The sequence below is a fragment of the Drosophila willistoni genome, assembly GCF_018902025.1.
Source record: "Drosophila willistoni isolate 14030-0811.24 chromosome 2R unlocalized genomic scaffold, UCI_dwil_1.1 Seg167, whole genome shotgun sequence".
In the NCBI taxonomy this organism is placed as follows: domain Eukaryota; kingdom Metazoa; phylum Arthropoda; class Insecta; order Diptera; family Drosophilidae; genus Drosophila; species Drosophila willistoni.
Genome location: NW_025814050.1, coordinates 4221336 through 4248814, shown reverse-complemented (window position 1 = coordinate 4248814; position 27479 = coordinate 4221336). Strand labels below are relative to the sequence as shown.

General features: G+C 38.1%; 2 protein-coding genes across 2 annotated transcripts; one reads left to right on the top strand and one right to left on the bottom strand.

Moving 5' to 3' along the window:
* Positions 1-2351: 2351 nt before the first annotated feature.
* LOC6644398 lies at positions 2352-22253 on the bottom strand. The gene is made up of 2 exons (XM_047010626.1): positions 21509-22253; positions 2352-7151 (listed from the first exon to the last, which is right to left on the bottom strand). The coding sequence occupies exon 2, from the start codon at positions 7141-7143 to the stop codon at positions 2668-2670; it is 4476 nt and encodes a 1491-aa protein (XP_046866582.1). The 5' UTR covers positions 7144-7151; positions 21509-22253; the 3' UTR covers positions 2352-2667.
* A 921-nt stretch (positions 22254-23174) lies between these two features.
* Positions 23175-26074, top strand: LOC6644397 (mediator of RNA polymerase II transcription subunit 15). Its single transcript, XM_002066707.4, has 5 exons — positions 23175-23386; positions 23453-24260; positions 24321-25059; positions 25206-25348; positions 25411-26074. The coding sequence occupies exons 1-5, from the start codon at positions 23334-23336 to the stop codon at positions 25987-25989; spliced, it is 2322 nt and encodes a 773-aa protein (XP_002066743.2). The 5' UTR covers positions 23175-23333; the 3' UTR covers positions 25990-26074.
* The last annotated feature ends 1405 nt before the right edge of the window (positions 26075-27479 follow it).

Sequence of the window (27479 nt, the reverse complement as noted above, 5' to 3'; positions counted from 1 at the left end):
TACATACATATATAGAATAAAAAGGAAAAACAAAAGAAAACGATTTGTTGGTATTTTCCGACGCGACTATACAAGTAGCTCTGGCTATGTGGCTAGCACCAGTGCTGCTGGTGATGCACCGCGTCATTACAACACTCATCCCCGACCGCTAGACACTCGGCACCGTCATGTCGGCTCTTCGCAGCAATCGCTGCGTGCCTCGTCCTCCACCCATGAGATTGTCCAAGGTGAGATGGTCAGCGGTGCCGGTGGTCTGATCCAGAATGAACATTACATTTATGTCACTTATCCGCCGGATCTAAATAAACGCTACTTTGACAAGTACGAATAATGCGACGATGTGTGGAGAGTTGTCCATCAGACTTAAAGACTTGACCGGAAAGGATTTTGGATTTTGGCTGGCGGAAAGTTTCCGTGGAGAGCGATGAGAACAGTCTCATTACCTCGATGAGATGCATTCTGATCCATAGAAATTGATGGCATAATATCCGCCCAATGCACACAACTGTGAAGAGAGACCAAAGAGCCCAAATGAGAGCATAACTAAACGAAACCCAAAGAATAAAAATGTTTAATTATCTAAGAAAGTTTTCGTTTTTGAATGGCATTGATTTTTAAATTCGACTTTAAAGCATATTTTATTTCTTGCCTGCAAATACTAGATTTGCGAACTGTGCCGTTTCCCAAAATAATTGCAATATTTCTGTATTATATATACATACATATATAGAATAAAAAGGAAAAACAAAAGAAAACGATTTGTTGGTATTTTCATTTTAACATTTACATAAAACATTCATTTATTTCTCTCTTCCCTTTTTTTTTGTTATTGTTGTTTTAGGTATTTTCTCAAAGACACTCACATTTTACATATATTGTATACATATATATAGAACTATATACTAAAATTTAGTCGCAATCTGGACAGATTGATTTTAAAAACCACGTGGATAGTGTGGGGTGTGTGTGTGTGTGTGTGTGGGAAACATCTAGATAATGATAATAGGATCGGTAAGTATATACAAATTATTTAATAATAATAAATTAATTGAATAAACATTTTATATATACCCTGCAGATCATTCAAACCATCAGAGTATATAGACTTCGGCTTACCGAAATCATAAGATTATAGATTTTTGTACTAAAATTAAGCGTATTATTTAGGATTACAAGAGAATGAGAGTGTGAAAGATTTAGCATCTATTATATAGTGTATACTTCTCATATATATATATATTATTTTTATCTTTAGATTGGTCCTTTGGAATGTGTTACAAAAGAATTGAAAGGAAAAAAAAAACAGACATCTATATATAATATAGTACTAGGTGGTCAAGTTGTTAAATTTCAGTTAATTGGATTTATTAAATTAATAGCCGTTAAGTAATTTAAATTCCTAAACACTACAACCAAGACGATCCGATAGCAAAAACATCCGCATTTTATATAAACTGGCAATGGGGTTGGAGGATGGGGGATAGGGGATACGGAGGGGTGACAGAGCCATGCCAAATGTCATTTAGTAATTTGCAATGCATTTTTAAACGGATCGTCTAGAATTTACACCCTAAGTATACAGTTTAATCTAGTTTAAAAGGCCTTCACTTGTTAAACTACCTTGACAATGCACATTAGGATAAAGCTTAATTAGTTGTTATTAAAAAACTAAATTGTATCTAAAATTGTACTAAACATGAACAAAAAAAAAAAAAAACCCAAGTCTCTTTGCTAATAACTAACAAATTTAACGGTGTAACTTAACAGCGCGTTATCCTCCACTAGGCAGGACACAAAGTGTCCATTTTATTGCACTAAACTGTGAACAAATTTCTTCTCCCTTTTTGTTTGTTTTTTTTGGTCTAGGCTGCATTTGATTGTATACATATATATTTATTTATTTGTTTTTCAATGAAATTTTTGAAAATTGTATAAAGTTAGGCATTAAGCGAGGCTACGGGCACGATACGAGGAGGAGGCTAATGCTAATGGTTTTCAGTTTGTAGCGTGTCTATGTATCTGACCTTTTGGCTGAAAATGTACAGATACATTTATTAGATAAATCTAATTCCCCCCTCTCTCTCTCTCTCCATCTCTCTGTGTGTTTCTGTTAATTGCACAACAACTTCAATTTTAGCTACTAGCCGCCCCAAAACACGAACCCGAGCCCAATTCCCTTAGTTACTCATCTAAAACATTGAGATTCGACACGTCATTTCAATGTAAATATTGCACATTCATATACATATACATATATATCTCTTCTTAGTCTAAAAAAATTATTAAAACCTCTACACAATATTTTTACAAATATATATATATATATAGCATATATCGTTATAAAATGTAAAAATTATTAATATTATAAATTATATTTCCTTTTTTTTTTGCTATGCTCTTGTTATTATTTTTCGATTCAGTAAAATGCCAAGTCTTTTGAGATTCTAGAAATGTGTTGGTGTTGTGGTGTCTGTGTGTGTAGTGTCTGTGTGTGTGTGTGTGGTGGATAATTTGCATGGCAAATCATTATACAAACTAGAATTAGGCACGCCTGATGTGGTACGATTTCACAATAATCAATTCGTTTCGTCATCCTATGCGAAACGCTTTCAATATCTTTGGTAGAAGCTAGCCTCGATCCTTTCTACATATGTGTATATAGATTTTCTATTTTTTTGTATTCAACAAACGTCGCTTTTTGGCTTGAAAGCGGCGCTTGTATTTCTTGATAATGCGCTGTGTGTGATAATAACGATGGATGCTCGTCTGGGCATACTTCTGATGTAGATATTTTAAGAATTGGCAACGCTCAAAGGATCTACTATCCTCCCTCACAATCTCCTCGTGATGCACATAGTCCGGATGTGGGTGCTCCGTTTCCATACCGATTTCCGCATCAATTTGTGGTTTTGGTTCAGGTTCCTCGGTTAATAGTTCAATCAATTGCAAAGTATCCTCTGAATGTTCCCCATTGTCCTGATCGCTGGTTACCACGCTCAATATGTTTTCATTCATGTCGCATTGCACCACATAGAGATCACTGGTGGTATCGAAAATTTCAGCCAAGTTGATCAGTAGAACATCTTGTCCCCTTGTCGCCGAAACTGACGATGCTGCCCCACCAGCCATCAACTCTATGCCCTCCACTTGCTCCGTTTCCATATTGTTCTTATCCAACTCAAAGTCTTCCGGATCAGAGGCAGCCCCACACATTTCAGCCAATTCCTCTTCAACGCTAAGTTCGCGCTGGGTTTCTGGTATGGGAGTTGGGTGGCTCCTTTTCTCTAGGGCAGGGAGGAAAGTGTTTAAGGCATTTCTGCTAAGATCACTTAGCTTGGGTACTTGCGACTCCTCTTCACTGCTCTCTAGGATTTTCTTGAGTTTTGCAAGTTCTGTGAGTTCCTTGAACGGTTCCACAATAACGGATCGTGTGACAACGTGTAAATCGTTTGCCACATTTGCCGTTTGAGAGAGTTCCTTTTCCAGAGCGATCATTTCATTGAACTCGCTTTCATCCGCGGATGAACTGCTAGAACTACTGCTCGAACTGCTGCTAGGGAGAGATTTTAATGTTGCATTTGGAGGCGCATCGTCGTTTTCGTCTTCATCATCACTAGAACTCGTACTGCTGCTGGAGCTGGAGTCACTGCTGGTACTGGAGCCAGATGATGATGCTGATGACGACGACGACGACGATGAGGATGATGAGGATGAGGCAACATAAGTCACCGATTGCTTCGTCGATAGCTTTTGTTGCTCTTCAGCAATGCCAACATTGTTATGAAGCAACCATTCTTGAACTTGTAACTCTTTCGCTGGCTCCTCATCCTTGAGAACCGCAGTTAGTTTCTCTGTCAGTTGGTCCGTTGACGAATTCCTATCCTTATTTTCCTCTTCATCGTTATGCAATTTCGCCTGGGGCGTCAAATTGGTATTCTCCAAATCATCGAAACCCATAAAATCCGCCGATTCCACTGTTTCCACTGATTCTATTGAATTGGAACTCATCTGATCCAATCGATCTGTCCGTATAGGATTCTGGGCACCTTGTACCTTGTAGCCCCTCTTAATCACAGTCTCTCGACTATCCTGGACTGTCATTAGAGTCGACCGAAAAGCTCTCGTATTCAGAGCTATCACACTAAGACCCTTTAGAGAGGGCGGATCGTGTTTGACTGCTTTTTCCGCGTGCTGTTCCTTTATGCTATGCCGCTTAATGAGAGGCAAATTTCGTTCCCTTCGCAATGATAGTTGCCTACGCACGAGACTTAAGCGATGTTTTCTTAACTTGCTTAGGGCATAGGTACGTCTTAGCAGTTTCAGTGTCTTGAAATAGAAACGATGCTTGACTCTGGGACTCTCGAATTCAAGAATTTTGAGCATTTTCATGCGATTCCGATGACGACGGCGGGTAAGCAACTTACGATTGGGTTTAGGACGAGGACTAGTCAACTGCAACGGCGTTGGAGGAACTGACTCTATGACAGGCATTGGAATGAGCTCAGCGACGGGAACCTGACCCTCTTGTTCACTATCGCCATCCACTTTCTTTCGCTTGTAGAACTTAAACCGTTTAGATTCCTCACCTTCTTCTGCAGGATCATTTGGTGTAGTTTCAGTTTCGCTTCCACTTCCGCCGATCTTATGAATAAATGTTTCATATTCCTTTGCGAATGTCGACTCATTTGAGTTGTCTTCTGTGGGAAAATCGTTACAGAGTGTGGGACTATTTAGGGGTAAGGTTAAAGTCGGTAGGTTTAGATTTGATGAGGGACTTTCAGCGGGTTCCGGTTCCTTCACGGACGGTTCTCTTAGGATTTCAGCTATAGTTTCGTTAGTATTGCAATTATCGTCCGGTTGTTGTGACGTCTTCAAGCGCAACTCATCCAGTTCTTTTTCCACATCGAAACTGGCAAAGGAATCCTCCAATTGAGCGTTAGTACTAGGAGCAGGATTATTCGAGGACTTTTCAATGTCTATGATTATATCGGGCAGATTCATAACAGCTGTTGCCGTGGGACCGGCAGGTGCCAAAGTTTCGTACATGAAATTTGGCAAAGTTGTTGTAACAGAGGTGGTTGGATTAGGTGCTACTATTGCTACAGCAGCAGCGATTGGTGCTGGTGGTGGGGCCTGAGATTGAGCTTGACCTTGACCTTGAAGTGGCGAAGGCTCATCCTCTTCCCCATCGTTCCAGGTGGACAGAAAATCGCGTATATTGGAGCTAATTGATGAGGGCGCTGCTGCTGTTGTCGGTTGGGATGACATGGACACTGCGTGGGGTTTCGCGTGCAAATCATAGCCGATGTAGCTGTCCATATGAGTCTCCAGATTCGTCAAATGCGGCACATTTCCCGTCATATAGCAATTCGAGCTGTTTGCTGTTGCTGTCGGACGCTTACCGTAGCCCATTTGAGATTGGGAATGATATGCGGTTGGCGCTGTTGGTGCAAGTGCAGGACGATGGGAGGACTGTTGAGTTTGCGTTGGAGGCGGCAGGGGCGGAGCCAATGATGGTGGCCCAAAAGCACTGTCCAGACTATTGAGATTGAGATCGTTGTAGCCATCCATATTCATATTCATGCCCATACCGACACCCACGCCCACCCCCATACCCATATTCATGCCCATATTCATACCCATATTCATATTCATGCCCATACCCATATTCATGCCGAGATTGAGCTGCGGCGGTGCCGCTACATAGCCGCGTTGCCCCGTTATATTGGTGGTCGGGTAGTTCTCGTAGTGCGGTGTGTGATGGTTCACATACAGATCGGTTGGATGCTTCAATTTCACATTGCTCGGCGCTCCATATTGCCCTGGGTAGTTAACGTTCATTCCATTATTCCGCTGATAGTAGCAACTTTGCTGCGGCTGCTGGGAACAACAGCTCATCTGTGCCGTACGGGATGAAGGACTCTCCGGCCACATGGAGCGTCCAGGAACTGTTTGATATGGATTGCTGCTGCCGCCATGCTGATATTTATCATACTTATTGTAGTACATCTCATTGCCAGGATGATGGTACGACGAAGAGGCAGCCGCCGCAGCCGGAGGGACGGGCGGAATTGGGGCCGTCGTTTGATTGCCCGTTTGAGGCTGTGTCCAATTGTGGGAGCTATTCGCCGTCTTTATTTCTGGCGGTGCTGGGTTGTAGAGCTGTGTAGGATTGGCTGGATACATCGGCATAGGCATGGACATGGGCATTGGCATGGACATGGCATACTTGTCATAGTACTGCGTCTGACCCACTCCCAGGCTGCCATTTGCTCCGCTCGAGCCTGGCATGCTACTCTGATAGCTTCTCGTTGGCTTGATGGCCGCATAATTGGCTTCTAAGCTGGGTAGTTTTTGATTTGGATTTGAATATTGCTGCATATAGGATTGGCTGTTCGGATTCAAATTGGGATTCGCCTGCGTTGGCATCTTATATTTATAAGGATCGACATAGGCACTCGTCGGGGGCTGCAGATATTGGCCACCAGGAACCGATGCTCCATTGCCGCTCAATCCGCTGCTAACGCTTGCCGAGCCACCGACTCCACCGCCATAAAAGGCCGTGGCTGTAGCCTGGGGCTTACCAACGTTACCAGCTCCACTTCCTCCCGTATATTTACTGCTCAACTTCTCATAACGTTGGCCCATCGTGGACGATAAACCTTGATAGCCCAAACCTCCGTTTGTGGGAGTGTAACCTCCAGAACCATTGTACGAAACCATATTGTAATTATACGGATCCATTGACATGACACTGCCGTATCCCCCATAATTCTGGTTATAGAAATGAGATTGTGTTGACTGTTGCAGTTGCTGTTGTTGCTGGTGTTGCTGATGTTGCTGGTGTTGCTGCTGTGTGGTCAGAGCTTCACTGTAAAACGGAGCCACTGTTGCAATTGTGGCCATTGGCATTGAAGTTGAGCTGCTACTGTGGCTGTTGTTGTTGTTGCTGCTGCCCCCGCCGACACCGCCACCGGATGCTGCGTCGTAGTGACCTCCGGTTAGTGGTGTTGTGGGCGTGGTTGTGGCACTGCCATAACCACTGCTGCTTCCGCTGCTGCTGCTGCTACTGCTGCCAGAGGAGCTGCTGCCCATGGCTGCAGCAGCAATGGCCATGGAGGCCGAGTCCATGACCGCTTGCATCTTGTAAGCTGCAATACAAAAAGACAACAGCAAATGAATATTCGTCATGTCAAGTGAAATCTTGGAATATATGTTATCGTATTTGCTAGGAAAGAATAACTTTTCAAAAGTGCCTCACAACTAGGTATGTCCCTCCCAGCATTTGGAAGATTTCAACAACGACTTAAAGTTGATTATAAAATGATTATTGTTAGACTTGGTTAAAGAAGAAGAGAAAATGTTTCTTTCATATTATGAATACAGTCAAGTCTCGATAATTCGAAATGGCAAGGGAACAGAATTTTTTACGAATTGCAGAGGTTTTCGATTTACCGCGTTTTCCAAGGGACGAAGCTTTTTTAAGGGACCAGTTTCTTACGAAATATTGAAGTTTTCGATTTAGCGGCGTACGAATAATCGAGACTCGACTGTATATGACTATAAATATGCCTATAAAATGAGTTGCAAGTGGTTTGAAATTCGACTCTGAAATAGTCCCAAACTGATTACAAAGAGTTTACAACATTTTCTGCCAATAATAATTTTATTTATGGCCAGAAAAAACGATTCATATAAGTTCAAAAAATGTATAAGTTGCTGAGTGGGGAGTCATCGACAGTTTACTAAAGTAATACCTATCTTAAGGATAAGAGTAAGTAATCCCCCTTTTCTTATTAAATATAATTCATGATAAGAACAGTTAGTTTATAGTCACCAATCAATTGGAAGATGTTTTTAAGATTAGTTTTAAACATCATAATATTCTTTTTAAATAAACGGATCTATACAACTTATGTACAATTTATGGTCAAAAGGATTCTTCGATAGTTACTGTCGTTACAAATTTTAGTTCTGAGAAGATCTACCCTGCTCTGACCTACGAAACCTTTAGAAACTCTTAAACTTTCACACACGTTAATCTCGAAACTGATATTTTTTTGAACTGGTCAACATGATACATATCTGATCATCTTCAGCACATGAATGATCTGAAGTAAAATATTTAAGAAAAGATGCGTAGTTCTTTTTATACCCTAAGACAAATAGCAAAGTAAGTTTTTCATAAAATTTTGTATGATGTCATGAGCTACTCGCCCGCATTGTATCACTTAAAGTTTTAAATATTCCCCAAATTTTATTGAAAAATTTAACAATTTCAATAAAAAATTCAATATAAAATAATATCAAACTACTAGTGAAAAACTTCTAATGATCAAACTTCTTAAAAAAAATAAATTCACCTTGCTGGGTCTATTTTGAGCCCTTACTTATCTTACTTGAATTAAAATCTCAAAATGCTCTTGCATCGAAATTTGACCCTGCAATAAGACTCTAGAATAAGTCGCATATTATACAGAACATGACTCTTTAAAAAAACTCTAAAATGTTGGGTGGATAAGATCACATGTACAAAGGTGGAATCATACTGATACAAACGATTAGGGCCAGGGCCGGACTTAATTTGCTTGGAGGCCTTTACAAGAAAAAGGCCCAAAACGTTTGTAACGCAAGAAAAATATCACAAAAAGCTCACTTTCATTCAGTCTTTTCAATTTAAAACAAATGAAGTAAGTAAGTCGTCTCGCCGACTTTGGTATACCATACACCAGTAAAGCAAATATTTCAACTTTATTAAATTAATGCATTTTCACATGCATTTTACAAGCATATCTTAGTATCTCGCTCACTCAATCATACGAGCACCCTAGCGCCCCCACCAGCCAACGGCCAACTCCGGCCTTATGGAAAAACGTTTATATGCATAACTCGACTGTTTTTTGTCCGATTTTGATCAAATTTGGTATTTTGCTAGATATTAGTATTAAAATTAAGTGTGCCAAATTTGATTGCATAAGGTAAAAAAATACGGGAGATAATGAAGTTTTTCAAATTACGGGGGCGGAAAAGGGCGTGGCAAAATTTTTATACATACAAAATGTGTGCATTTACTAAGCGAATATACATACCTAAAATGGTGTCTCTAGCTGGAATAGTTTTTGAGATAAACGCTTTTTTTAAATTGCGGGGGCGGAAAGGGGCGTGGCAAAAATTTGAAATAAACTTGATCACTCTACATACTACACGAGTCTACATACCAAATTTGGTGGCTCTAGCTCTTACAGTCTCCGAGATCTAGGTGTTCATACGGACAGACGGACGGACGGACAGACGGACGGACAGACGGACAAGGCTTGATCGACTCGGCTGTTGATCCTGATCAAGAATATATATACTTTATGGGGTCGGAGAAGCTTCCTTCTGCCTGTTACATACATTTTGGCGACTTTAATATACCATTTCACCCTATGGGTGTATGGTATAAAAATACATTTGCAAAAGAGTTCACATTCTGCCGGTTTTGTTCCCTTTTTCCGAGCTCTCACAAGTCTCTCAGCTCAGTGGCTCTCATTTCTCTCTCTGCTCAGGACTGCAAATTTAAGAAAGGCAGCCAAATTTTAGAAATTCTTTAAAATACGAAAATATTGAACACATTTGGTCCTGTTATTAATGTTTCATGATGAATTGAATTGAATAATGTTCAATTTTATTATTAAAAGTGTAGTCCTGCTAATCTTTATCAAAATGTCACTTTTAGGGTTGTAAAGAACGTAAGATACCTAGGACAAAATAATAAGAAGTAAGTTCCGTTGTCGTGTCTTTACACTGCGGTGGGTTTGTTATCGAATGGTTTATTCAACTCAAAATAAGCCAATACTTACAATCAAATCTTTGTTTGACAGTTAAAAGTTGGATTTTGTTGCGAAAGCCAAGTACAAATTAAAATAAATTACACTAGATTTAGTTGATCCAATTCTATTATCTACGATGAAAACAGATAGATATGTCATCAATCTCATACCCGAGCATATGGAAGCCTCGAGCCAGTGCCAGACACAAACTCTATGACTTTTGACTTAAAATCTCTTACACTCCTCAACTAAACGATGAATTAGCTCATCGTACATCTTGAATCTTAGGTTCGCAAACTGTGTCTATGACCCTATGTCACTTTAGCTAGAGCATTCTCCAAAAAGTTAGAAAAGGTAGAATAAGTAGCCTGATTTTATAATATTCACATCTACATATATATCTATGAAGAAAGTAAGTTGCATTGGACGAACAAAAGTTAATAAATCCTGAATCAAAGGAAATCGTGGTTAAATTTAACTCATTGACATCTCCTACCAAACAAAGAATGAAAAGAATGTCACCAAATTTAAGTACTTTTCTTATTTAAAGTCCTTTCGATTTTTTCTACTGAAATTCAAACGCATTGCAAGCAAATTGAAGGACATTTGACTGAAAACGAAATGCTTTTACTATCTTTTGTCTTTATTATAGAGTCGAAATTGCATTCATTATATGTGCATACATATGTATATACGTAGATAAAGGTGTATACATACAAACAAATGCAAATGCCCTTATTCGTTTGCCCAGTTCGCTGTGCTACGAACCTTTCACTCATTCGCTTTTCATAGAACAGGAAAAAGCAATTATTCCCCGACATTTAAAATGAAAAATGGTGGAAAACCCCAGTAGTTTGAATGTTGAATAGTTGTGGGTGGAAATTCGTGGAGCACACCACAGCACGCAGGAGCAGCACCACTAGGTTAGCAGCAATTGTGTCAGTTCATGAAATATTTATGATTGACCCACACACACACACACACTCGCACACACACGGTGTAAAAAACCAATAATTGAGACAATTATTATAGCAAGTCCGTAGTCTAAATGCATTCGAACATACCTCCTCCTACTCCTACTCCTCCGCCTTCGTTTCGCCTTCTTCTCGCTCCCTTCTTTATGCATTCATAATAACCTGGCGCTAATTCCATCCACCAGCCGCCATTCACGTCGACAGCGACCACCTGTGACGCAGCAGCAGCGGCGGCGGCGGCGAAAGAAGCATCTGTGGGATACCACATGACGGTGCAAAAAGATACAACAACAGAAAAAATAAACAACGGATTCGAATATAAACAGGTGGACAACAGAACTGAGACCGAGGAAGAACTTTGCTCAACTAGAGTTCATTATGATAATTCACTTTCATTCGCGGCTACTCCTGGACGGAATTTATTGATGGATGACCTGCATTATGAAGCACTCAAAACAAATGACCACAAAGCACTGATGACACAAGGCCAAAAGTGGCGATTGCCAATAGATGATTGGTATTGGGTTTTTGGCTTTTAGTCTAATTGGGCGTAAAGCCAACTGAAGCGCAAAATAACACAGATCTGAATTGGAGATCAGAAAGGGAATTGTTTCTATCTGATCGGGCTGGGCTGTAATCAATATGCTTAATGCAAGGCTACTAATGATGAAAATATCTTGCCATATGTTGGCCAATACATCGACAACAACACACACATCGAATACGACCAAGGAATGCGAAAAAAAGGCGCGCATTTCGCACACACTTACTTATTTACTTTGTTGTGGTTGTTTTTTTCTGTTGTTTCTTAATAATTATCAAACTTTCGTAAACGATTTTCAACCTCTCAATTCGATGGCTGCTCTCTTCTAGGCGCGCACAAAACTTTTGTCATCTGTTGAAGTTCAACAAAATAAAAGTAATCAACAAGGACGCGCAACGCAACGGAATGCGGCGCTAACGCCGACGCAGTCGACAATGGAAAGTTACACGCACATACATATATACATACCCTGCCCTCTACCCCCCTTTCGAAGGGGGTGGACTACATAGTATATATGTACATATATATATGTATGTATGTATAGTATGTCGACGTCGAGTCGGCGTTTGGCAGTCTATAAAAATGTGAATGTATGGTCTCTCCTCTATATGTATGAATGTATGTATATATGTAGTGTCTGTTGTGCTTGGGAAAACAAGTGGTTGCCGTGGTGAGAACAAAAAAAAAAGGAGAATAAATAAAAAGGGAACTACCAAGAGGGAAGAAAAGCAAGGAATATAAATAAACGGAAAAAAGGGATGTGCGGAAAAGGGTGACGCAGCGGGGGGCGGGGTGCACGTTAAAGCCAAAATAAATTTAGACTGACTGACCAAGCTAATACCCAATACATGCAAACATATGCTTAGCTTAGGATGTCATGGCAAGTCTCCTCTATCTTTTACGATTTATTTTTTGGTAAGGTAAAGATTTTTTTTCACTAAACTCACAACAAAAATCACGTTTCACTTAAACTCCCTAGGTGATCCAATGCATCAAAAGATCCTAGATCCTAGATATATAGCTAATGTGACAGATAAGAAACTTTTTCGATTAAAAGAATAAGAGAAATGAAAATTCCATTCTTTAACTCTTAGTCTTACAACTAGTGAATTGGTCAATTTATTGAGATGGTAAACAGTAAATATTGTTAATATTTATAGCTTTATCCGACTTTTTTTTCTCAGGTGAGTTTTAATACAAGGTCCGAAAATGGGAAGCGGAAAAAAAAAGACGAATATCAAAAATTTCAAATATTACCACTTTTGGGCTCTAAGGAAAAGTTATAGGTCTAGTGAAACTAAGACAAACTATATTTTACAACTTTTTTACTTAGCTACGAATGAATTTTTTGAGTCCTTCAACTATATAATGAATGATAATGTTCAGAGACACAAGTACGTAAAATTATGTTTACCAATAACTCGATTTGAGGTTTCAAAAAGAGAAACACTCGCTAGGATTGTTAATTTTTCTTAGATTCACTTCAGATTTGTATATAAATGGAATAATGGAATAGGTTTCTGGTCATTTTTTTTTAGCTATATGTAGTTTCCACTCTTGTCTCTGGGACAAGATCAACCACGACGAATCGAAACAAATTCTTTAAGCCACTCAATTTTTATCGAATTTCGTAGTCAGTTTTAATAAAATGGGCGGAAAAAATTTGTTCACTTTGTGCAGTTGCAGTTTTAAACGCAAGAACCAATGTTTTTTTGTTATTGTAACAGAAAAAACATAATCAAAGTGTTTATTTTGTGTAGACCATAACTAATTTGCTTCACATGAAATATTCGCTAAACTAAATTATAATCCGTTTCAAATTGTTGTCTAATAAGTTTTTACCCGGCTTTATACGGCTTTGGTCAAAAAATTAACTTGAATGTGTAAATGCTCCAAAGCGACTCTATAATTACGTATACGCAATGTAATCTTTTGTGGGTAGTGAGGGTAGACGTGGCCAAATATTCTACATTATTTTCTCTTTTTGCACTCTTTAATTTTGTCTTACAACTCGATAACTCACAAATAAAATATACCCCCAATATCCAGTGTTTTTAATGATATGATATGATATGCAGTTTCTTATTCATATCCTTTAAATTTAAAATTAATAATTTTCAGAATGATATTCGGATAATAAAATAAACCTTAAATAATTAAAATATCTCTTGTCTAAATTCTTGAAAAATGTAAGTAATATTTAATGTTTCCAAGATTGGAATGTAATTTTTTTAAACTTGGAATACTATTTACATTGTACATATTTTTTTACAGTATTTTAATGAAGAATGGCCAAGCATTATGGCTTTTCTTTTAAGGTTCTCGAAACCAAAAACCAAAATTTTTGAGTTCTTTTATATCATTATATAAGTTATACTAAGACTTGGTTGAGTTTCTTGGCTTAATTATTATCCGCGCGATCGCGTCGGATTGAGTGCCAAATTACAACTAACTTACGACTATTCTTATTCTAATAATTATCCCGACCTTCGACGCATTGCCGAACGATGGAGAAAAATGCTCTCTTGCAAAAATGCTCTCTTGACTCCAGATTCTGAGAGTTGTTACCTTATATACATATTATCCTAGTACAAAAAAATAATTTAATAAAAATCTATCCAAATGCGGTTTTGTGCTACAACATATAAATTAGTAGTTCCTTGAGTCAATGTGTCCGCCAATTTGAATAATACAGTTTTGAGATAAATACGCATTGACGATTCAAGCTCTAATAATATAAGAAAAACACAATCCTTTTTTTGCATAGGAATCTCTTCCCTTTTTATTTACGAAAATAAGTTATCGAAAAATAAAACCAATAAATTTGTCCGAAAGGAATTGAAAAATATTACATATTTAAATGTTTCACACGCTAAGGAAAATGTACATATATTCTCAGTATACTATATATTGTAAACTATCAAACCTAACTTCTTACTTGGCCGAGAACTACATCCATTCACTACAGCCTGGGATTCGATCCTCGTTGTTCATTTGCCTGAATCACTTAGAATTAGCCAAGTTGTCTACCGAGGACTGTGTTTTATATTTTTATACTTTTTAAATTGCAAACAAAATCTAAATAATATATTGCATGAAATTGCATATTGGTTTTAACCACACTGAACTTTAAAGGGTATCATTAAGTCAATCTTAAAGCTGGATGAGTGACAGAATGAGAGTCACTGCTCCTTGCTAGCCATGTGACGGCTTTTCCTGCTCCTGGCATGACTTTAGCTATATATATGTATGTATGTTTGTACATACATATATACATACATATGTACATATACATAAAGACACAAGTGTTTGTATGTTTGTGTGTATCCCTATAACGGAAATGAAGGCTCGCTCTCATAAGCAAACATGACAGAGCGTTCCAGAGTTGGAGTAGCAAGCAATTCGTCCATAATGTCCGCCTGTCCGTCTGTCAGCCAACATGCTCCCATTAATAATGACAGAGACGAAAGCGTGACAAACAAAACAGCAACAAAAAAAAATTTAAGGAAAAGTGCAGCGGAAAAATATTACTAAAGAGAGAGAGAGAGAGAGAGAGAGTGAGTGAATGAGAGAGCAAGCGGGGGAGAGTGGCAAAGAGAGGAGTTTAGGACCAAAACACAAATTCAATTGACAACCACAAAAACAAATTAAGAAAAGGTAGGCACAAAAAAAAAAAAAGAAAAGCGAAAACAAAGGGAATGGAAATAAACAATGAGTAAACAGTAAATGGGCAAAAAGCGAATACAAAAACAAAAATAGGCGACAAACAGCAACAACAACAACACCGCAATCAAATGATAATAAAAAAAAACTGCGATTATGCCCGCTGAGCTGCCGACGTCGCTGTCGCCAAGCGGCAGAGGCACGCTCTTCTGCCGCTGTCGCTGCTACTGCGACTCTCTCTTCTTCTTCTTCTTTTTTTGTTTTTTTTTTTGTTTTTGCGTTCCGTTTTTCTTTGATTATTATGCATGCGTGAGTGAATAGGTGTCTCAAAGGTGAAACGAGAAGCCAAAGCGAACTGCAAAAACAACACCAAACCAACGAAGAAGAAGAAGAAGAAGAAGTAGAAAAAAAGAAGCTATAGCAATTCCCATTCCAAATTCAAAATGCAAAACAAACCAGAGGGCCGGGGCTAACTTCGACCGCGTCAAAGTTTGTATACCCTTGCAATTTTTTTGGTAACTCTTTCGTTACCTATAGCCATCAAAGTGGAAAAACGTTAAAGCTAAAAAGGCTAATGTTTCCGAAAGAACGGCCTACATAGGAAATAACGAAGATATTGATCAAAGTCACTGTTTTCCACCGATTGTTCCTATGGGAGCTATATGATATAGTTACCCGATCCTTATCAAATTTGGCACAGTCATTAACAGATATTTTAACTAACAAATGTTTAATTTGAAAGCAATCGCGGCAAAAGTAACGAAGTTATTGACAAAAGTCACTGTTTTCGAAAGATCGTTCCTATGGGAGCTATATGATATAGTCACCCGATCTTGATCAAATTTGGCGTAGTCGCTTATATGTGAAATTAACTCACCTCTATTAAATTTCACGACAATAGCTCAGAAAATAACGAAGTGATTAAGAAAAGTCACTGTTCGTGACTTTGCCATTTGTATGGGAGCTATAGGATATAGTGATCCGATCCGGCTGAATCCGAGATATACAACGCCTGCAGTATATACAAGCCTACATGCAAAATTTCAGCTCTGTAGCTTTAACGGTCTAGGAGGAGTTTGCGTTGATCCAGACGGACGGACGGACGGACGGACGGACATGGCTATTTGAACTCGTCTCGTCGTGCTGATCAAGAATATATATACTTTATATGGTCGGAGATGCTTCCTTCTATGCGTTGCACACTTTTGACCAAAATTAATATACCCTTTTTGCAAGGGTATAAAAATCGAAACAAATCGAACAAAGACAGCAACAACAAAAACACAAAAAATGGTAAAGAAAACACGAAAAGACGTTGCCGCTGCGTCAAACCACTGAACGGAAGGGGGTGTTGGAGGGGGCGCGGGCGGGGGAAGCCACGACAAATATTGATTGAAAATCAATAGCATACATAGAAATAGAGACAACTATGTAGCTTGTCTATCATCATTTCCATCATCATCATCACCATCATCATCATCGACGTCAACGTTCAGAAAATGAAAATAAAGTTCCACCCGGCATAGTTTCAAAAGTATTCACATAGATACATATATATGTACGTGTATGTGTACTTAAATACATATATGTATACAAATTGTATATATGCAAGTTTGTTTGTACAAATGTGTGTAAGTATGGTAAGCGGAGATGTATACATGTGTATGAACAGATACAACAGTGCCGCACTTGGATTTTCTGAAAACTGAGACTTAAATCCCATTTACAGGTGGGATTCCATTTACCTCCTGTTACAGGATTCCAATGGATCTCCCGCGATCCATACAGAAAAATTTCATTGTTTTTTATACCCTCGCAAAAAGGACATATTAATTTTAGACAGAAGTGTGCAACGCATAGAAGGAATAATCTCAGACCCTATAAAGTATGTACATTCTTGATCAGCACCACGAGACGAGCTGAAATTTTATTTGTGCTTCAATGCACTGCACTGGTAGTACATACATATATCTCCCATTCAGTCGGATCGGACACTACATCATATAGCTCGCGAAGAGTGTCTTTTCTTTATAACTTCGTTATTTTCTAAGCAATTGCCATTAAAGTTAATATTTGTCAGTTTAATATAGCTATTAATAACAGTGACAAATTTCATCGAGATCGGATGACTGTATCATATAGGTAACATAGCTACGATCGATCAAAAACGGTGCATTTAAACAAATACCTTCGTTACTATCTTCCCATTAACGCCTAACAAATGTACCTATTAATAACTGTGCCAATTTTGATCAAAATCGGATAACTATTATATAGCTCTCATATAAACATATGATAAAATAGCATGCTACATGTGCCGGATTGCTTTAGCCAAAGATTAAAGGTCGTTTTTTTGCGAACATTAGACTACTTAGATAAAACGTTTCTCTACTTTCACGCTTGTAGGTAAGGGAAGAGTAACAGAAAAAGGGTATACAAACTTCGGCATGGATGAAGTTAGCCCTCTGGTTTTATACATGGGTTAGATTAATCTTCTGGAGCTATGAGAACTATCATGGATAGAAGATATTATTGACTATGTACATAGAATGTATATTTTGTTTACAACTGAAGTTTCAGCTTTGGTTTGGCTAAATCAAGCACCAATTTAAAACGGGAATGTCATGATGATCTTTGATAACCAGTGGCGGTCGGTCTCGGTCGCTCTTTGAATCTTATCGAAAATATGAAGATTTCGAGATGTACACTTCCACTTCTAAGACTCTCACCTTAAACGTAAAGCTAAATCCCAACAAGTCGAATATATTTTGAAAGATTGAAATTTCAGAGAAATCCTCCCTGGATTGAGGGATGGCGATTAGAATACGAATATACATAAATGGTTTTAACAATTAAACAACAATTAAGGGCAAGTCGATTACTTAGAAATCAGATGTAAGTAAGAGATTGCAAGTAAAAAAGAGTATAATTTTTATTTACATTACTTACAACAAATTATCGTAGACAAACTGACATCGAAATATCTGTATGTATTATATCCACAGAGTAGATCCTAGCTTATTTCAACCACAATTCCTGTAATTTGGTTTTTATAAAATAGTACAACGTGAAGACTGGTTTGCCGATTTAGATAACGTCCGACAATATGCAAAATAAGGTGAATTTAAGTATTGTGCACTTTGCTAATCTTTTTTTGATTCATTTATGTAATTATAATTCTTAATCAGTTTCAGCTTTGCAGATATGGAATGGCTTATGGCATTTTCAAAATCTTTAGCCAATTCTGCTGCCAATAAAACGGACCTGATCTCGACTTAAGATCAAAGTTGGAAAAATAAACACAAACAAGAAAATACAGTACATGTAAATTATCCAAATGGATTCAATCAAGATTTCTTAAGGTTTTTACGGCATTATGTTCCTAAATTTAAACAATTTTTAAATAACCTAGTTAAACTCTGGTGTCTGTGCGGGCGATCACCCAAGAGGGAACAAATTAATGTAACCATATTTATTATTTTAATTGGTCCAAATATGATTTCAAATAATTTTTTTATACTTTTCTGAAATCCACGGTCAGGCATAAGTACACATATGCATGTACATATGTATGTATGTATACATATATGTATGTATATGCAAGTGTGTATTGGTTTATTAACTTTGATTGCATGAGTGAAGAATCGTTTTTCGATTCAAAATGTTTGGCCTGGAATCCAGATGAATTAATGTAGAACAAGGATAAGTTCCAAAATATTTCCTCCGTTTTTATAAGGATGATTTTACGTTAATATTTCATACATATGTACATACATATGTATGTATGTACAAATGTATGTATTATTTACTTTCTCTTTTCCTTAATCATTTTTTCTTCAGTTTCCATTTTAACTTGCTGATCTATGTACATACATACATACTTTATGCATCTATTTAGAATATTTTGAATTTGACTAAAAAAATCATTGGAGTTGGCCCGAAAAAATCCGTCACCGACATATGTATCTACAAACATATGTACATCCATACAATGTACATACAGACATATATATTTATTCATGTCTATGCGTGTTGCGACGACAAGCTCGGCTTGATAATTTAAACACGTACATACATATGTGCACACACACGTACATGCAGATGTATGCATATATAGGAAAGCGGGTGCAAGAGGCGGGGGTGAGGCGGCCGGTTGGAAGGTTTTCCCTCTGCCAGTAAGCGACATCACCCAATACGTATCGAGCAAAACAGACGTACAAAAGGCAAAGAAAGAAAAACAGAGAAACAAAATGTCAACACACTTTTTTTTTGTTGTTGTGTTGTTGTTGTGTTATTGTTGTATACTGTAATACCCATTGTTATTATTAATATAGATTGGAGGGGAACACACATGCAGACGTACATATGTATGTACATACATATGTAGATAGGCATTTACATACCAACTGCCGAGTAACTTTTTTCGACTTTAAATTCTTATTCATCGATCTATGGGATGTACGTACATACATATGTACATACGTATGTATTTATGTCTGTATCTATGAAATAGATCCACACTGTAGATAATACCTAAGACTATATTTTTCACCTGCTCAGTCGATTAGTCAGTCGCAGATACATAGATTATACATATGTATGTACATGTGTATGTACATATGTATGTATGTACATAGCGTTGTAAGAAGCTTATTTTGTGACAAAAATTATCAAAAAATTAAAGAAGCTCGTACGCTACATAAATGTATAATTAATAAAAATTGTTTTAAACATTTCACTTTCTGAAACATTGAAAACTTTTGATTCTAACAAAATTTTGATGGTTTCCAATAGTGATGTAAAAAAACATTGATGTTTACCGATGTATTTGTTGATGTTTAGCGATCTATCGATGTTTTACTTATCAAATTTTATTATATAATTATATGAAGCCGTCTTCCAAAAGCCTTTTTAAAACTTACTTATGTATATATGTATGTTGTAACTTTAAGCTCACTTATTTTAGATTGGCAACAAAAAGAAGGTAAAGGACGACCAACATGTTAACAGCTTAAACAAATTAAGTAATCCCAAATCAGGTAAACGAAATTTTGTTTTGGAAAGTAAAGCCCAAAAACACATTTTCCAAAATGTTTTGAAAGATATGGCTAACATTAACAAAGGACACAAGCGTGTTTCAAGGTTTTATCGATATTTTATTCATTTAAGATCAATTTTAAATACTATGTGAAGTTTATTAATTCAGAAAAACATTAGCCATACATTGATGCATTGAGATTTTAGCCCGATGTTTCACAACAACATCGATTATTAATATTGAACCCATCGATGTGTATATTCATTGATGTTTTTTATTGAAATTTACATCACTAGTTTCTAATGATATTGCGGCCATTTTTTGAAGTTTGTATATAATTTCGAGTCACCTAAGCCGAATGGATTTACTTCATTTTTTCAGATTCCTGAATATACATATTTCCTAAACGAGAAGTCGGAAAGCTATGTATATAATTTAAGCTATAAGTAAATGGGTAGAATTGAAGATTCGTATCTGGATAAATTATTTCATATGAAAAATGATTGTACACTATCAACATATGTACATAAAATATAGCAATAAAATCCAAAATGTTGAAAAATAATAAATAACACCATTTACAAAGTACAAAATAACGTTAACTTCAAAAAATGAACTTTTAGAACAGTCGGTTCTGCCCAAATCAAAAAAGTCAAGCTAGATTGTTGAGGTTAACGTTGAAAAAAGTCGCACGTTCTTAGTCAATATAGATATTCCAATTGAATTTAAGTTTTTAGAAATTTACGTAGGTTTAGCTTTTGAATATTCTCAATCGAACTCAACTCAAATGAATTTATTCCTTTTTATGGGGGTAAAGGGTACACCAAAGCCGTTGTTTCACAACACATTTCTTTAATGATTAATAAATGTTGTAACGTGTGGCATACTTAGTGAGGATTCACATCGATTCACTTTTCCTTTCGTTGTAAATTCAAAGGGTAGCGGCAAGTCGAAAGGTTGGTTTGAGTAAAAAAAAAGATACACACATACATATGTATGTATGTATGTACATACATACATCTGTACATATGTAAATTATAATTTCTCTGTCTGCCTCTTTTTGATATTTTTTTTTTTTTACTATGTTTAACTGTGTGTGAGCTTTTTCGATGGTTCTGGAGGGGTGGGGCGGGGTATGTAATCAACTTTGTTGTTATTTTGTTATTGCCGCAAAAAAAAAACCAAAAAAACAAAAATAAAAGCAACAACAAAACATGCCAAAGAACAGAATAAAGTAGAGCAACCAAGTTAGCGCACACGTCAGCGTCAACGCTGACAGCGAAGCCAACAGCATGTTGGCCCCCTCTAGTCAGTTAAAGAAAGAGAGGCAGGCGTGCGGTTGTGGGGTTTGGGGGGTTGCAGGGGTGGCCCCATGCCAGCAGCATATGCACTGAAGCAGCAACTAAACCACGTATTCATAGAGACACACACAAACCCATACACAGATAGAAAGAAAGAGAAAGAGAGAGATACGAACCTCAACAGTTTTTCAACATTTTGTTGCTATTTTTTGCTCTGCTCGCTGCTTACTTAAACGTTCTGCCGCTGCCGAAGCCGACGACGCAGCCGAAGCCGCTGCTTGTTTTTTTGTTTTGTCGTCTTACTGAGTTTCGCTTGATTATTTTGTTTTTTTTTTTTTATTTTAATAGCTGTTCATATGCTTTTAATTACTATTATTAGTTTTGTTGTTGTTACGCACTTTATATACAGAAACAAACACACAATCACTCGAGAACAGAGAGAGCGAGAGATGTGGCCAAAGAGGGTGCTCTGCCGACGTCGCTGCTTATGGCTTGTTACCGTTGCACTTCAAGGTAACAGCACATTTGCTGATAATAAAAAAAAATAAAAATGTATAAAACACATAACAAATATTTCTTTTTTTTCTTTCTTTCTTCGGCCAAAATGCAACTTCACACACGTAGACTATCAATACCGGCTGCTATGTCATATGGATCGGGGGTGGCGGGATGAGAAGCGGGAGGATCACTATCACTGCCTATGCTACGGTTAGAGCGCGTAAAAAACAATTTTTGTTTTTAATTTCCAAACAGAAGATTATTGAAACATGAGACCGGGGTGGTAGGGTGCACGTAGAGGCGCAGAGACGTAGCGAACGTAGTAAACGAAAGAAAAAAGTTAATAAGAACAACGCAAACGCAACGAAATAACACAACGTCGACGACAACGCGCCAAAAAACAACAACACACCCGCGCACGAAACGAAGCGACAACGTTCAACGTTGAAGATACAGATACGAATGAGCAACGGTAAAAAACGGTAAGGTGAGTGCTAATGAGCCGAAGCTCAGCACGCGTCAAACATGCATAAGCCAGTGGGATTACCGACTTGAATATACCCTGTTTCAAATTTAAATTTAAATTAGCGAACTACAACATCACTTGCCCCTACCAACAGGCGGTTTCTTTACATACAAGTTTAAATTTCTGTATCTATGTATCAAGCCCGAACAATTACTTAGCAAAAGATACTTCATACATATATACCCAGTTAGCTCAATTGAGACAGGGTAGGCACAACAACCGAAGCCGAGGCGAAAGCTCTCTCTTTCTTTCTTTCTCTCTTTCTATACATGTCTTTGCACATGTGTTTGTGGGGGTGAAGGAGTAGGAGAGCCACAGTGACATACAGGTGGTTGTTGTCGTTTGGAGAGCGACTGCACTTGTTGGTAAGTGTTAATTGATGTTGTGCACTACCATCTTCATTATGCGATATTTACCGTTAGCACTTCAGATCGACAGTTAATTTGGTTATTGAGTTATTGACAATTAGTGCTAATAGATTAACGGTAACAGGATTTGTACGTTGTTTTTGTGAATTCAAATGGTAGGTGGCGCTTTTGGGTAATGGCAGCGCTGCCAGATGCGCACAAAACTTTTTTAATCGATAGTTATTGCCAACCATCGATGTTTTTTTCCATGCCTAGGTTCTGAACCATTCCTGCCGACTTTGGAACTAAACTCACAATTATCTAAAACAACAAATATGCAGTAATTTGTTAGTTTCAAATTACTTTTACTCTCTCTCTTAACTTTTATTCAACAAACTGAAAGCAATTTTAAAGTAAGCCGCATATTTGTAGCTCCATTTTCTCGATTATAGCCAGATTTAGCGGGAAAAAGTCATTTCGCCAGCACTAACAAACAGGGTGAAGAGAATAAGTGGCGGAAGGATACACGAAAAATAATAAAAAAAACATTAATTAAATTAAGTAAAAAGTGCCAAAGGCAGTATTTAGCTTGTGGTTTATACCAATTTGTTAATAACATCAAGTGCAGCCATGACGGAAGAGTGGCAGACACAGAAGTTTCGTCAGAATGTAATTTCCAAGATGTAAGTATTCCCGATATGTGTATAGATTTTCTCTTATATTCTCCTTTTATTTTGTGTTTCCCCTAGCCACGACATGTTGCCGCAGAATGGGCAGGATCCTAACAAGAATGCCAGTATGATGGAAAGTCATATATTTCGGAAATCCCGCACTAAGGATGAGTACTTGGGTTTGGTGGCCAAATTATTTATGCACTACAAGGATATGTCGCAACGAAAGTCCCAGCAGCAACAGCAGCAACAACAACAGCAGCAGCAGCAACCACAAGGCGGACCCCCGAATGCTGAAATGGGACAGCAGTCCATGATACCAGATCCTCTGAATGCCTTGCAAAATTTGGCCAGCCAAGGCAATCGGAATCCCCAACTTATGCCCATGTCGAGCGGAGGTGTAGGTGTGGGCGTAGGCGTGGGTGTGGGTGTAGGCGGAGGTCCGGTCCCAAATCAAATGACTGGACCAGTTGGTCCGGGAACTGCGTCGAATCTTCTTCAATCGTTAAATCAACAACGTCCAGGAGGACAACAGCAGATGCCCACAATGCCCAACATCAGAGGGCAAATGCCGATGGGCGGTGTGGGTGTGGGCGGCGCTGGTCCCCAGCAGCAGCAACAGATGGTTCAGGTTCAACAAATGAATGTAATGGCTGGCGGAGGTGGAGGAGCAGGAGTTCCCGGCAATCAATCGCTTCAGGGTATGCCAAATCAAATGGTCGGCCCTGGACCAAATAGTGGCCCATTACCAAGTGGCCCTGGCGGTGGAGTTGGTGGTAACGTTGGAGGAGCGTCTGTTGGTGGCGGTCCGGGCGGAGGTCCTCCCATGAATGTTAACTCCATGCAACAGATGCCCATGCAGCAAATGCAACAGAATCAAATGGCGGTAAGTGAAGCGAAACTCTTGAAGATCATTCTTAATACATTGAATTTTTACCTCCAACAGATGGGCATGAATCCAATGATGCGTCTGCAACAAGGTGGTAATGGCATGGGTCAGAATATGCCGGGCATGCCTCCCAATATGCAGCCCACAGTGGGTCAACAGCAGCAACAAATCGGAGGTGGTGGCGGCATGGTGAATGTACCAAATATGCCGCCAAATCTGCAGCAACAGCAGAAGCCAAATCCCATGGCTATGGGTCAGGTGGTCGGGCCTGGTGGGCAAATGTTCCCGGTTGGTGTCGGCAATAGAGGACCGCAACAACAACAGCAACCGGGTCAGCAGCAGCAGCAGCAACAACAACAGCCGGGACAGCAGCAACAACAGCCGCCATTTATGCGTTCCAGTCCCTCGCCCGCAGATGCACAACAGCAGCAGCAGCAGCTCCAACAACAACAACTCCAGCAATTGCAACAGCAGCAGCAGCAACAACAACAGCAACAGCAGCAACAACAACCGCTTACCCCACAAATTCCTACACCCCAGATGATACCAAGTCCCGCCCTGGTGCCACAATCGAGCCCTGTCCAGATGCAAATGCTGCAACAGCAGAACTCCCAGAATCGAAATATACGTCAGCAATCGCCGAGTGCTTCAATAAACACCCCCGGACAAATAGTAACTGGAAATAGTCCCTTCAATCCGCAAGAGGAGGCCCTATACAGGGAGAAGTATAAGCAATTAACAAAATACATTGAACCGCTAAAGCGAATGTTGGCCAAGATTAGCAATGATGGAACTAGTAAGTAAAACCATAACGATAGGAAAGAGTATCAGATTTAAGAAGAAAGAAGTAAATTGATTAACAACTCCATTTATCGAATGAACCTCACTCGAAAGAGTTTTTTAAGACGAAACTAATAAATTGTGATATAATTTTCATTCAAGATGTGGAAAAAATGGCCAAAATGAGTAAGTTGCTCGAAATCCTGTGCAATCCCAGCCAGCGGGTGCCCTTGGACACTTTGCTAAAGTGTGAAAAGGCTTTAGAAAAAATGGATTTGGTCTCATATTCGGGTCAACAGTTTGGGGTAAGTTTCGATTTAACAAAATCTAAACAACCTGATCTAGTTTATGTTGACTCTAATTACAGAAATCGTCCAATCCCTTGTTGGAGGTGATAACTACCACTCTGCAAAGTCCTTTGGCCAATCATACATTGCACAGAACATTCCGTCCCAGTTTGGAATTACTTTTTGGCACTGATATTTCTGCTCCCAAGAAACCACGTGTAGAAGAAAAGAAACCCAACTTTGAATATTTCCATCAGGAAGTTCCCCATGTCCTGCAAGGAGAAATTGCTCGCCTCGACACAAAGTTCAAAGTGAAATTGGACACAACGGCTCAGAACACAAACAAATCGATTAGTTTAATTTGCTGTCTGGATGATAAGCGCTTGCCAAGTGTACCGCCCGTTAGCGTCAGTGTTCCAGAAGAATATCCATGGCAGGCACCGGATTGTTCTCTTTACAGTCAGGAATATTCGGCCACACCATTTCTCCAGTTGGTTCAACAGTCGCTTAGTGCTCGCATCTCAAAGTTGCCTAAAAACTACTCATTATCCCACTTGCTCGACACTTGGGAAATGGCCGTAAGACAAGCTTGTTCGCCAAATGCAAGCAAGCTAAATCCGGTGACCATCAATGAATTGACCACCTTGTTGGGTGTGTAAGGGCGAGTCCCAATAATCCTCCTTATTGGCAAATGTTTTCTAAACTTTTTTTTTTTAACCACATCTTTTTTATACCTCTTTTATTTCAATATATAATCATTATAGAATTAAAAACAATATTTTTATTGAACTTTTACGTGTTTTACATTTTTATTCGCTCATTTTTGATAAATAATGTGCAAGTCATCCGAAAGATTACCCTTTTTGTGAGTAAATCTAATTTAGCGAACTTTCTTTTGAGTGTGGGTCAGCGTATACTTCCGTCTCTTAACCATTTTCTGCCATCATTTTCCATTATCTGTCTAAATCTAAAACCAACTGGTAAACAAGATTTCTATACATTAGCTTAACTTATTAAACAGTGTGACAAAATTTCCATAAAATTAGTTTCAGTTTTTGTTCAAATAAAACTTTGTAAGATCCTTTTTGATGCAAATCCTTGTTTTGGCTGGCCATTTAAGTTTTGTTACTACAGTTAAGTTTCCTGGACTTATTTCCTACTTAATTATTACTTAATTACGATATTTAAGTTGGCCAAAAAGAGCATAAATTACGTTGTCTGATTTTACTTTTTAATTACACTTTCATCCAAATTCGAAACACCTAATAGACAATGTCGGATTAAGCCAAAAACTCTAAATACATATACGTTTTGGGTTTCCCAATGTCAAAGTTAGAACAAAAATCAAAATGTGTCAAAAACTTAGATATTTTAAACCTAATGTTTTGGTTAATCAGAGTGTATTTTCGACAATTTCTAAATGATTTAAATCGCAATTTAGCATATTTTAAAATGACATCAATATTTTTCAACTTGATTTTTTTCATAGTTTATTATCATCAGATCATTTGATTAAACAAAAATAAAAAATCGCAAGTTCAAATTTTTTTTGTACCGATATATTTCGGTTGCGCCGCGGCAACCGACTTCAGGGCAAATTATTTTACACGTCAGCACAGTTCGACGTGGAGTTCTCGAGATTTAAAGTCATTTTGAAAGACATTATACCAACTTGAAAATTAAGGCATGAATATTTCAAATACTCAAAAAATTGGTAGAGCTTTATGAAATTAGGGTTTATTGTAATTTTTTTTTTTTTAGCTCATTGGCATTTTTTTGTCTCGCTTCGAAAGATAATTTGATCATCAAACAACAAGAGTCAATTAAGTTCCAACTCGAAATCGGATTTAAAAACATTAAAATGAGAAATCGATCGAATTCGTCAATCGATAAAAATTTGGCCAAAACCAGATTCCAAATTTAAGAGTTTTTAAAATTTTTGTCAATTTACCTATTTTGCTCCGAATTGTATTGTGCATTTAAGGACCCCTAATGCCAAAAACTTTGATCATCGTTAAAGTTTTTTGAACTTCAGATGCTGCCTATGTGAAATAGTCGATAGGAAATCATTGCTACATGATCAAATTTTTGGTTCGCATCAAAGGAACCCTTCTTGTAATACGAACTGATAGATTAGCCATTTGTAGTC